Below are 10,806 nucleotides of genomic sequence, written 5' to 3'. Positions count from 1 at the left end.
GAATCAAGGCGTATTTCTATCAAATAATGAACGTATGCAAATGATTGTATCAAGAAATTTAAGTAACGCCTATATTATGTACGATAAAAGTTGGTCTGTATTAAACCGACATCAAATCAATGTTAAGAGCAAAGCACTCTGTAATCCTTCTGAGCTGACATTGTTTAAAGGCATTCCAGTTTTTAACGTCTTAAAGCCGAATTCCATTTATTTAAATGCCTTACAAGATTTTATTCTGCGTGTTTATTGTTTTGGTCTCGGAAAGCATTGGGTAGCAGAAAGCTATGAAAAGATGATAGAAAATATGAATCATACAAAAATTGATTATAATCCGAATCCCTTGACTTATAAAGATTTACAGTGGGTTTGGGAACTCTTGGGAATATGCTATGCCGTGTCGATTTTAGTGTTCATAGGAGAACTTTGCATGGGATATAGGGTAAGAAATCGCGAAGGAAGGTTAATTATTATAGTTTAATAGCAATTATTTAAAAGCTTTCAATATGAGAAAATTCAAAATCCTCAAAATTAACAAAATTTATATAAAAATATAAAATAAAATATCTTAATAAATATATATCTCCAATATAACTTCATTATATTGTACTTCATTATACTGTATCACTTCAAAAATTGTACGTGCAAATAATAATTAATGTAATTTACTTTCAAATAATCAACATAATAAAATGCAATTTTTTCTCCCAATTTTGCTTGACTTTCTCTTAAAACTCTTAAAACAAAAACCTACATCTCAAGCTAGTAAATTTTTATTTATATTTTTTACATATTTAACTTGTAGAATAGTTTGTGTTTTTCGTGAAATTTATTTTCTTGTTTACTTTTAATTTATATACTGTACACTTATAGTTGACACCAGCAAATTATTGCCGTTTAATTTTGTACTTTATGCCGCCATAAATAATTGCGCAAAGGCAGGCACAAAATTTGCCACGTCGATTACAATTTTTAATTATTTTTTAATGAAGTAAAAGTGCATCAAAAAAAATACACTTCGCACATACAAACAAACGTAAATAAAAATCAACATTGCCTTTTGAATTTATGTGCGTTTCAAGTGAATTTATTGCCTGTGTAATTCGCATAATACACGTTATGTGTCATTGCATACTTGTAAGCCCACCATATTAAATGTTCACTTAATATGGCAAACCTGTAAGTATGCAATGAAAATTTTCACTTTTCGCCTGCGGCTTCGCTCAGTTAATAAACGTGAGATATTGTGAAGCTGAGATAAAAAGTAGACTTCATAGTTTTGCACTTAATAAGATTTATGCTCTTTTTAATTATTATTAAATTATTTACTTTTAATATATCTGCGCAGTAGTAAAAGTTATTATTGTGTGCAGCCAAAAAGTATGCTAAAGAAATTTTTCACTTTCATAGGAATCAATATTCTCTTTAAATTTGTTTTTGTATATTGTATGCAAATTATTTTTTTGCAAATAAATTGGATTTTAGATTAGTCTACTTGCATTTAATTAAATACCTTATAAATTGACTGATAAGAGGACCTGCTTTCGGAATAGAATCTTAATTCTTGTTCGATTCAATTATTAATTAATTTACTCAGTATTAATTAATGTCAGTAACTTTCTACTAAGATACATTTTAAAAGTTCTTACAAATTATATAATAAGCCGTCGTGGCTTGAGAAATTCAACAACTGTTGAGAGTAAGCCACAAATTATGCGTCGTCTGCAGTAATACCTTTACTTCAGCTTAATATAATGCTATTCTCCCATTATCACAATTCCCGAATGTGTGTGTATGAGAATGCGTGTGTGTGTGGCAACCACAAGTCACGTGTCTGCTGCAACATTGCCGGCGGCGTTTGCCTCGTTAAAACTCCAAAAATCACGCATTAGCTGCCAGTTTGCACTTAAAGTCATAAATTTATTCAAATATATTGGAACACATCGCATCGCATTGCAGTGAACGCATAAGCCTCACACGTTTTTTGAGATGGGCGGTGCTTTAAAGTAAAATTTATATTAACTTCATTGCTGTGCTGAATGCCACGCAGTCGTTGCATAACTCATACGCACCGTGTGCAACCGCAATGGCAAAGACTCTCCGTCTCCGACTCTGAATGCGACTCCGACTCCGAGTCCAGGAGTTGGCCAAGCGCGTGTCGGCAGCACCAACTTTACCAACAGGCATATCACTGACGCCAGCCACCAAGGTGGAAAGAGTGTGAGAATGAGATGAAGTAGAGAATGAGTGGGGGGAGGGGAGGAAAGCAGGTCCATGGTCCAAATGGCAGCCAAGAGAATTTTAAATTACGCTTTTGAGTGGCGACGCGAATGGAGTCGATGCCGAAATGCAACAGCAACAGCAGCTGCAGCAACTGCAGCAACTGCATTCGTCTGCTGGCTTTTTATCATGCATTTAATTGCAAATGAAGCAGCAGCAACAGCAGCAGCAGCAACAGCAACAGCCGCAGCGCAGAGGCAACTCACTGACAACTCCAGAGCTGCACACTTGCAATGGGCGCCAAATCTCAGCTGACGCTTGCAAGCTCGTGGCAACTGCAAATGACGTTTAATCAAAGTTGTTGAAATTGATCGCATTGTTTGTGCCGCATAAATTGCGTGTTGTTGCATCTTAAAGTGGCAGCGTGAAATGTGTTAATTAAAGCGCAAATTGCGGCTTTACATTGCACATTCATTGCACAGCTCATTCCCTTCCAGAACTCATTAGAAATAATTATTTTGTCATTCCCCCGCTGAGAAGCCATAAATACATAAATAAGCTCAACCGCAGCTTTGCATTAGAAAATCCGTGGGAATTGTGGATGGCAGCATAGGGCGCAAGGTAACTTGGTTAAGTTTATCTCTCTCACTCTCTGTCCTTTCCCTGTCTCTCTCTCTCTCTCTTTCTTTCTCTCTGTCTGCCTGTCTTTGTGGCAATGGCATTGTCTGTGGCAGTTGCAACACAACGCACATAGCAGCAACTTAGTTGTGGCAGGCAATAAAATAAAGTCTTAGCTCCCAGTTCAACGCAACCCGACACATTTAATTTGTTGTGCAACAAATTAGCATTTATTTTCATTTGGACTCTGCACGATTTTTTTGTTTTTGCTGTGCTTTCTCATTTTCTTTAGTTTTGCTATCTACTTTGTTTGTGTTTAATTGTAGCAATTAGATATAATATAATATAAACTAAATACAAAACTTTTTATTAAATTTATTTATATAGTTGTATTATTACAATTTATTTAAAATACTTTTACTGATTTATTTACTATATTTTAATCAAGTAAAAAATTCAAGTTTATTCAAATGATTTATTTTCTTTGAATTATTATTGAAATTTATTTAGTTATCACGTCAAATTAAATTCCAATAATTTGGTAAAGAATCTAAATAACAATTTAAGTATTATATAATTAAAATATAAAATGTAAAAAAAATATTTATATTGAATAAATTTGTAAAATCGTTTTTAGACAAACATTTATCAATTTATTTAGTTTGTTGAATATCAAGACTTAGTAATTACTATAACTCTAAAATAAATAATCATCAGAACAAAAATATTATAAAAATGTAAATCATAAAATCGAGATTGAAACAAGAATATAGAAAATTATGAAAATTGAGAGCAACAACAATCTCGTAAAATTAATGCCAATAAATATTGCAATTCAAGTTGAAATATTAAAACTATGTTGCTTAACATCATAATTCTTAGCCACAACTAACTTTAAAACTATTTATTATAATCTCAAATTAGATTAAATTCACGCAAAAGGTTTATTTTCTTAACAGTGCTCAAATTTGAAACTAACCATAACTTAAAGCTTCTAATTATAGTTTCAAATTAATCTTATTTAACGCAAAAGGTTACTTTAACCCACAGTGCACTGTGGGCTAAGTGCCATACTAGCTAAGCAGCTTTGCAAATGGGAAATTGCAGGAGAGTGAAAAAAGTGTAGTATACATTTGTGCGCTGCACTTGCTCGCATTCAATTATTATTGTGCGTGTAGAAATCATCAACGCGTCGACGCTGCTCAGCTGCAGCGCTATCATCATTATGACGCTGGTCATTTATGTTGTAACGTTGATCATTATCATCAGCATAGTCTTGCCTATACCGCGCATTATCCGAGTAAGAGCTCACGGCCGACTGAGCGCCCAACGAAGCTGAAGATGAGTAACGTTTGCTGCCAGCTGCATGCGAATGTGAATGCGAATGTGAATGCAACAACAGCGGCGACGGCAACTGTGAATGCGATTGCGTATGAAACGGTGACTGCGACTGCGAATGCGAATTGCCATTGGGGCTGTAGGACCAGGCATAGCCGTTGTCCATGTAAGTTAACTGATGCCGGTCCCTTTCGGGATAATACGGTGGATGTTCCTGCTGCTGCTGATGATGATGATAATAGTCAGAGTCGGGGCGCAACGATTGGTCAATGTGTGTGCGATTAGGATAGAAATCAGCAGATGAGGGCGATCCGGAGTATGGTGTGTGATGTCCGTAATTATAATCATCATCAGGATGATGATGTTGATGATGATGTGGCGGTGATTGCTGTTGATACGAATGCGACTGCGAGACTGGCGGCTTATTAGTCACAAGTCCGCTGCTATACGGCGTATGCAGCGTCACAGCGGGCGTAACAATGACGGGCACCACAGCCGAGCTGGCAATAGCACCCAATTGCCAAGATGCTGATGCCGATGCCGATGCTGTGGTGGATGCTGGCGATGAGGTCTGTTCGCGTGAGTTCATTTCAGCTAATTTATTGAAACGATTGCGACTGCCGCTCGATGTGAGAACCATTACCGTGGGATTCATGTCGGTGATGTGCTCCTTGATGCAGCTCTGCAGCATGTTCACAAAAAAGAAGAACGAGAGCAACGTCAGCGCCGACATCACCGAACCCGAACTCTTTTTCTTCTTCTTAGAAGCCGACGTTGTTGGCGCTGATTTCGGTGCCTGCTGCTGATGATGATGATGCTGATGGTGATGCGGTGGCGGATATGCGGGCGGACCGCTGCCACCGCCACCGCTGCTGCTGGGATGATACGATGAGTAGCTGCCCGATGGTGGCGTCTGTTGCAACTCATACTCCACCGATGGCTCTATGCTGTGTTAATATTTTTCAAGTTGCATTAGTGTGTTGTGGTCGCCAAGGCAAAAAGGGAAGCCGCTCGAACGTTGCTTCAATGCTTACCCATAGCCAGAGTGGCCGCTGGCTGTGCTGGCATAAGCACCGTTGTGGTTGCTAGCAGCGGCCAACAGCTGTCCGGGACGTCCATGCGACTGTTGCAGATAGGGATTTTGGCGTAGTTGATGCGAGTGTTGGTGCCATGGTGGGTAATGCGCACGCTGTGTGCCGCTGTAAAGCAGAGAGAGAAGAGCAAAAAAGCCACGTTGTGTGGCATGAGTAAGTGCAACAAATTGCGACGCTGCAACAGTAGCAGCAGCAGGTAAGTAGCTGCCACCAGGTGGCATGTGGCAAGTGGCAAGTGGTGGCAGTTGACTACTTCTGTTCAGTTATGGCACGCTGTCGTCTGGCGCTTTTTGCTTTTGTTTGTGTCACTGAGAGCTGCCGCATAAATTTCGCGCTGTCATTTTGCTTACGCATAATTATTGCCGGAAATGGCTGACAGCAACGGATGTTGCTGCTGATGCTGCATATTCCCAAAAGACATTTTGACGTTTGATTTTGCAATTTTATTGCTAATTGATTTCCGTTGCCTTCTCGCGTTAGAGCAGTCCGCAATCTCAGTCTCTCTCTCTCTATTTCTCTATCTCTTTTCGGGGGGCGCCTTCAAGTTCAACCGCAAGTGACAGAGTTGCTTAGGCAACTGACAGAGCCTAGGCTGCAAGCAGCTATTAACGGCAGCAGCAACTGTGTTGCAACAGTTCTCTTGCCCCATTGCCTGTCATTGTCAGCTTTGCCACACTGCCACACACACACACACCTAGACAGCACTCACAACACTTACAAACTGACAATTGCCTGCAAAGTGTTTTGCGGTGTCGTCGGTGTCGACCAACTGACATACACCTGAATTGGAGCATGGCCAACACTGCACATTTTGGCCAAACACATACCGAGAGAAAGAGATAGAGAGAGAGCGGAGTGCAAGTGCTGGAACAATTAGTGCACGACAAAAGGCAGCCACGCCCACTGCTCAACGCCCTCTGGTACGCTGTCAGTGTTAATGACGCTGCTGCTGCAGTCGCTGGGGTTTATTGCATTAAAATCGCTATGCAACGTTTATGCATCAGAAATTGTCATAATTGTGACATGTCTGGGCGTGCGTGCGGGCAATGTTGTGGTTGCATGCAACGACAATGTGCCGCAACTCCACACTAACTCTTGTGGTTGCCAAAGACTGAGCAAAAGAGAGAGAGAGAGAGAGACAAAGATTGGGAGATTTATGGCATCGGCTAATAGTTTTCACTGCCAGCAAATGGTTTTATATACATACATACATATATAGTCGAAGACATTCTATTTTTTGTCTTAGTTGAAACAGGAAAACATTAGACTGCAATAACAAATATTTAACATTTCCGCAGCAAGTCGAAGAGCACATAATAAATTGACAAATTCTGCGTTGCAGTTGCGCCTTTGTTACGCTTTGATTTGTTGTCTTCACTCCGCGACCCCTCAGGAAATGGCCAACAGCAAAAAATACGAATGGCAATGTGGCAATTGATAGTGCTGAGCTGGGAAGATACTCTGTAAGAAAAGGCAGACATAACTAAATGCTCCAGATAATTGAATGCATAACATATTTGTATAATAGTACACACAAGTTGGCCTTATAATTTCGCATGATATAAAGACAACTGAAGTTCATATATTATATGTTACTGTTCCATTCGTAAGTGAGAACAATAAAAATGTTGTGCAATCTTTTTCTGCACTAACACAACATTCCTGTACAGATCTGTGAAGCTACATATGGGTACATTCATGCAAAAGTCTTATTCAATTATATGCCAGCTAGCTAACTAGCTAATTACATGTGAGCGCTAGATGGCGCCATCATTTTTTTTTGGCAATTGAATATGTAGTCAAAATAGCTGAAGTGTTTGTTATGTCATTGTTGATTGATTTTATGATTGTGTAGCTAAACAAATTATTAAAATTGTCTGCAAATATTTAGCGAATGTCTGAAGAATTTCATTAAATTAAAAAAAAAAATTATACCTTTTTAAAAGTCTTAAGAAATGAAGAAATTTAGTTTGGCCAATTCAATGTTTGCACTCCATATTTAAAAAATTGCATAAACAAACCATAATGAAATTTATTAAAAATTTAATATATATTTACCCGTATACATGGTGCGAACTTGAACTAAAAACTATAAAACACTTTCAGTCATATTTATACAGGGTACACAAACGATAACCAAAAAGCAAAAGTTTTGCTGATGTGTTCAAAAATCACTAACAAAAAAAAAAAGAAGAGATCTCAACGCAAAGCGTATCAAAAAGTCAAATGCCGCGAGGGGTTGACAACACAAAAAAAAAAAAAAATAGAATTTTATGGTAGAAGGAAACCAGGAAAATGTCTGAAGTAAAGCACGCAATATTGCCAGGGGTAAGAGGAGCGTGGCGTGGTGTAGTGGAAGGGGGAGAGTGGGTGGTGTAGCATCGGCTTGCAGCAGCCTTTTGTTGCTGGCGCCATTGTCAACATATTTCAAGCAGCCTGAGACTCAATAATAAGCTGCGAATGTTTGACTACATATTGTAGTTTCTTCGCCTTCAATATTCAGCAAAAAAAAAAAATGTTTATAAGCTTTTATGGCGCCCTCGAAATTGGTCAGCGCCCAGCAATATTTAATGACTGGAAAATGAGGCATTTAAGCTGAGTGCCAGCCAAAACATTTGCGACCAAGATGAACGTGCCGCAGCCAAAACATTTGCTTATTTATGTTTCTCTCTCTCTCTTACCAAATAATTTCAAGAACATCTTCGATTGTATCTCCGTCTGTGACTGTGACTGCGACTGTAACTGGAACTTTGCCGATGCCCTGTGGCCCGGTGCGTCTGTGAACGTGGCTGGTCGCTTCTTGGGGTTGTCCATTAAATGCCATGATTAACACGTAGACACATTAAATTATAGAAGAAGCCAAGGCCTAGACGCGAGGCATTGGCCACATCAATTATCGTTCTCGTTCTCATTTACGTTCTCGTTGTAAGTCGTTTGCTGTGCGTATTGCACGAGACTTAAAAATTGCAGCATGCTTTTAGGCTGCGCCTGTAAATATTGCTCGCATGCCGTCCATGTGTGTGTACAGTATATTTCTGTGTATGTGTGTGGGGAAAGGGGAACATGCATAAATCATTTGGGCTACATTAAGAGCGTGCTGAGCGAAACTTTTTGGGGGGGTCAAACCAGCATTGAAACAAAAATAAAAACTCGTTAACAGAACGCAAAAGCAACAACAGAAACTCAGAACCAGAAGCGCAGTGTCAGAGTTGAAGTTGGGAGGTTGAAGACCAAGTCCAAGTCGTGTTTGCTGCCAACTCCAAAAACTCGACATTGACTACGTGCTTGGACTGTCTCGCTGTCAGAGTGGTGGGCAACAACTACACAGCACAGAGTGTCAAGTGTAAAGAAGAACTACTAATCAGCAGTTAATTCTTATCTTTAATTAAGTGCACGTTCCCACTACGACAACCAACCAACCAGCCAAACAAACGCCAAAACAGTCAGCCAAAGGAGCCGCCGACGCCGTCTCCGCGTTTATGGCAGCAGGAGTCAGCCAGCTAGCTGGCTAGCTGGGCAAGTTAGTTCAACACTTTTGTTTGTCTCGCGTTTTTTGGCATTGTTCTGCACAAAGGCCAGGCCCCGCCTTTTGTCGCCCAGCTCAATTTAATGAAATAATCTAAGTAAACACTCTTGAAAATTAAGCAGTATTTTCTTTTATTTTTTTTTTTGCGTTCTTGTTTTGTTTTCTTCGTCGTCGTCGTCGTTGCTGTGTTTGCTGCAAAATTAAAAATGTAAAGCGGTTTTTGCACATAATTAAATGTGGATTTTGGGTCCAAGCATTTGCTTGGCCAATTAAAAAGGCCACGCAACAATGGCCAAGGCGACCGGCCATGCATCGCTTATCAGCCGCTCAGACGCAGTCTCTAAGCCAAAAAATACGCTAAAGGGTTTCATAATGAGCTCCAGCCAGAAGATGTGCTGGCCGAAAAAAAACAAATGCTAAAAAAAAAGAAAAGAAAATCATACTTATATCAACGCTAAACTCTTGAGTGTTCAGTCAACTCTCACACCTTTTGGCCCCCTTTCCCAACAGGTAGCCATAAGTCATTACCCCCATTTAAATGCCTGCAGGACTATGTGTGTGTGTGCGGGGGGGAAAGGCAACGCTTTAGCTTCAAGTTCTTTGACAAACAATACCCAAACACACACACACACACACTCCCAACTCTTGGCTGTTCGGGTGTGGCTCCGTTGGGCGGCACTCAAGCGTGCACGTCACATTTTTGCAGCGCCTCTGTGCTCCTCCTGCGGACTCCTTGGCCCCTCTGGCCAAGTCCAAAAGTTACATCAGATACATGAAAACATTTTTCAAAAGCTCCACTAAAAATAAAATAAAGAAAATTTTATTGAAGTGCCAAGGTGGCTGCCACAGCGGCTGCGACTGCGACTGTGGTTAACGCTGGCGTCAACCATGGATGGGGGAAAGGGGATGATGGGGGCAGTCAAAACTGGAGGCGTTCGCATCCCGGCCACACGGATTAATTATGCATCGCAAAATGCTAAGCCAGGTAGCACCACAGCGGCCAAAAAATAAAAAAATAAAAATCATATGCGGCTGTGTATGTCTGTGCATGTAAAAGCCAAGTACAAGCCACATCAAAATAAAATAAAGTAATAAAAGAGTAAAATAAAATAGAATAAAACAAGAAAAGGAAAACTGCAAATACGACGCGTCGAATAATTAATACACTAAGTGACGATTTTAAAGCAAAGAAATGGATATGATTTGTTTGCCAAAAAGTTTAAACTAAAAATTAATCAAATAATTTGATAGTATAAATAAATATAAATATTAATAAATATATAATTAAATATGAATACACAATTAAATAATGAAGTTTTCGGGTAGTTAAATTAACAGACTTTATATATAATACAATATGTAATAATAGTAAAAAGCTCGAACTCGAACAAATAAATATTTATAAAAAGCACAAAACAAACAAAAAATATCCACAACACAATTGTCATCGCAAGATAGATTGAAAATAAAATTTATATTAAAAAACAACAACAATTGGTAATAATATACAAACATTGAATAAAAACTGCTCTGAAGTAATAAAATGAAATAAAGACAGTTTATTTTTTTAAATAAATAAGTTAGAAACTTTAATAATTAAATCCCGTAAATGAAATTTACATGCAAAACAGCAGCTATAAAAAATTTGTTTAAGAGCTTATACATATTTTGAAATTATTAAATGAAAGAAATGCATTAACTATGCAGAAACCCAGAAAAATGTGTGGTAAATATGTTAAAATATTAAATCGTATTAAGAAAATGCATTTACCTAGAAGAATCCAAGAAAAATGTGTAGTAAATACTCAAAAATATTTTAAAATTATTTAATTAAAATTAAAAATAATCAGTAAAATACATTTTGAAAGCTTCTAAACATTTCCAAACTAATTAAATTATGTATAGTAGCATCTTTAAAAAAAAGTGTTGAAAAAAACTATCACAAACCAAGCGAAATATAGTTTCAAAACTTCCAAATATTTTTAAACTATTAAATCGTGTAAAAGTAATGTA

At 38.3% G+C, this 10,806-nt stretch overlaps 1 protein-coding gene across 1 annotated transcript; it reads right to left on the bottom strand.

Moving 5' to 3' along the window:
* Nucleotides 1–3,899: 3,899 nt before the first annotated feature.
* Nucleotides 3,900–5,772, bottom strand: LOC117574395 (uncharacterized). The gene is made up of 3 exons (XM_052006891.1): nt 5,618–5,772; nt 5,208–5,372; nt 3,900–5,120 (listed from the first exon to the last, which is right to left on the bottom strand). Exons 1-3 carry the CDS (start codon nt 5,686–5,688, stop codon nt 3,992–3,994), a joined length of 1,365 nt encoding a protein of 454 aa, XP_051862851.1. The 5' UTR covers nt 5,689–5,772; the 3' UTR covers nt 3,900–3,991.
* Between the last annotated feature and the right edge of the window lie 5,034 nt (nt 5,773–10,806).

The sequence above is a fragment of the Drosophila albomicans genome, chromosome 2R, assembly GCF_009650485.2.
Source record: "Drosophila albomicans strain 15112-1751.03 chromosome 2R, ASM965048v2, whole genome shotgun sequence".
NCBI lineage: Eukaryota > Metazoa > Arthropoda > Insecta > Diptera > Drosophilidae > Drosophila > Drosophila albomicans.
The sequence above is the reverse complement of the archived record's forward strand: the minus strand, read 5'-3'. Positions and strand labels throughout refer to the sequence as shown.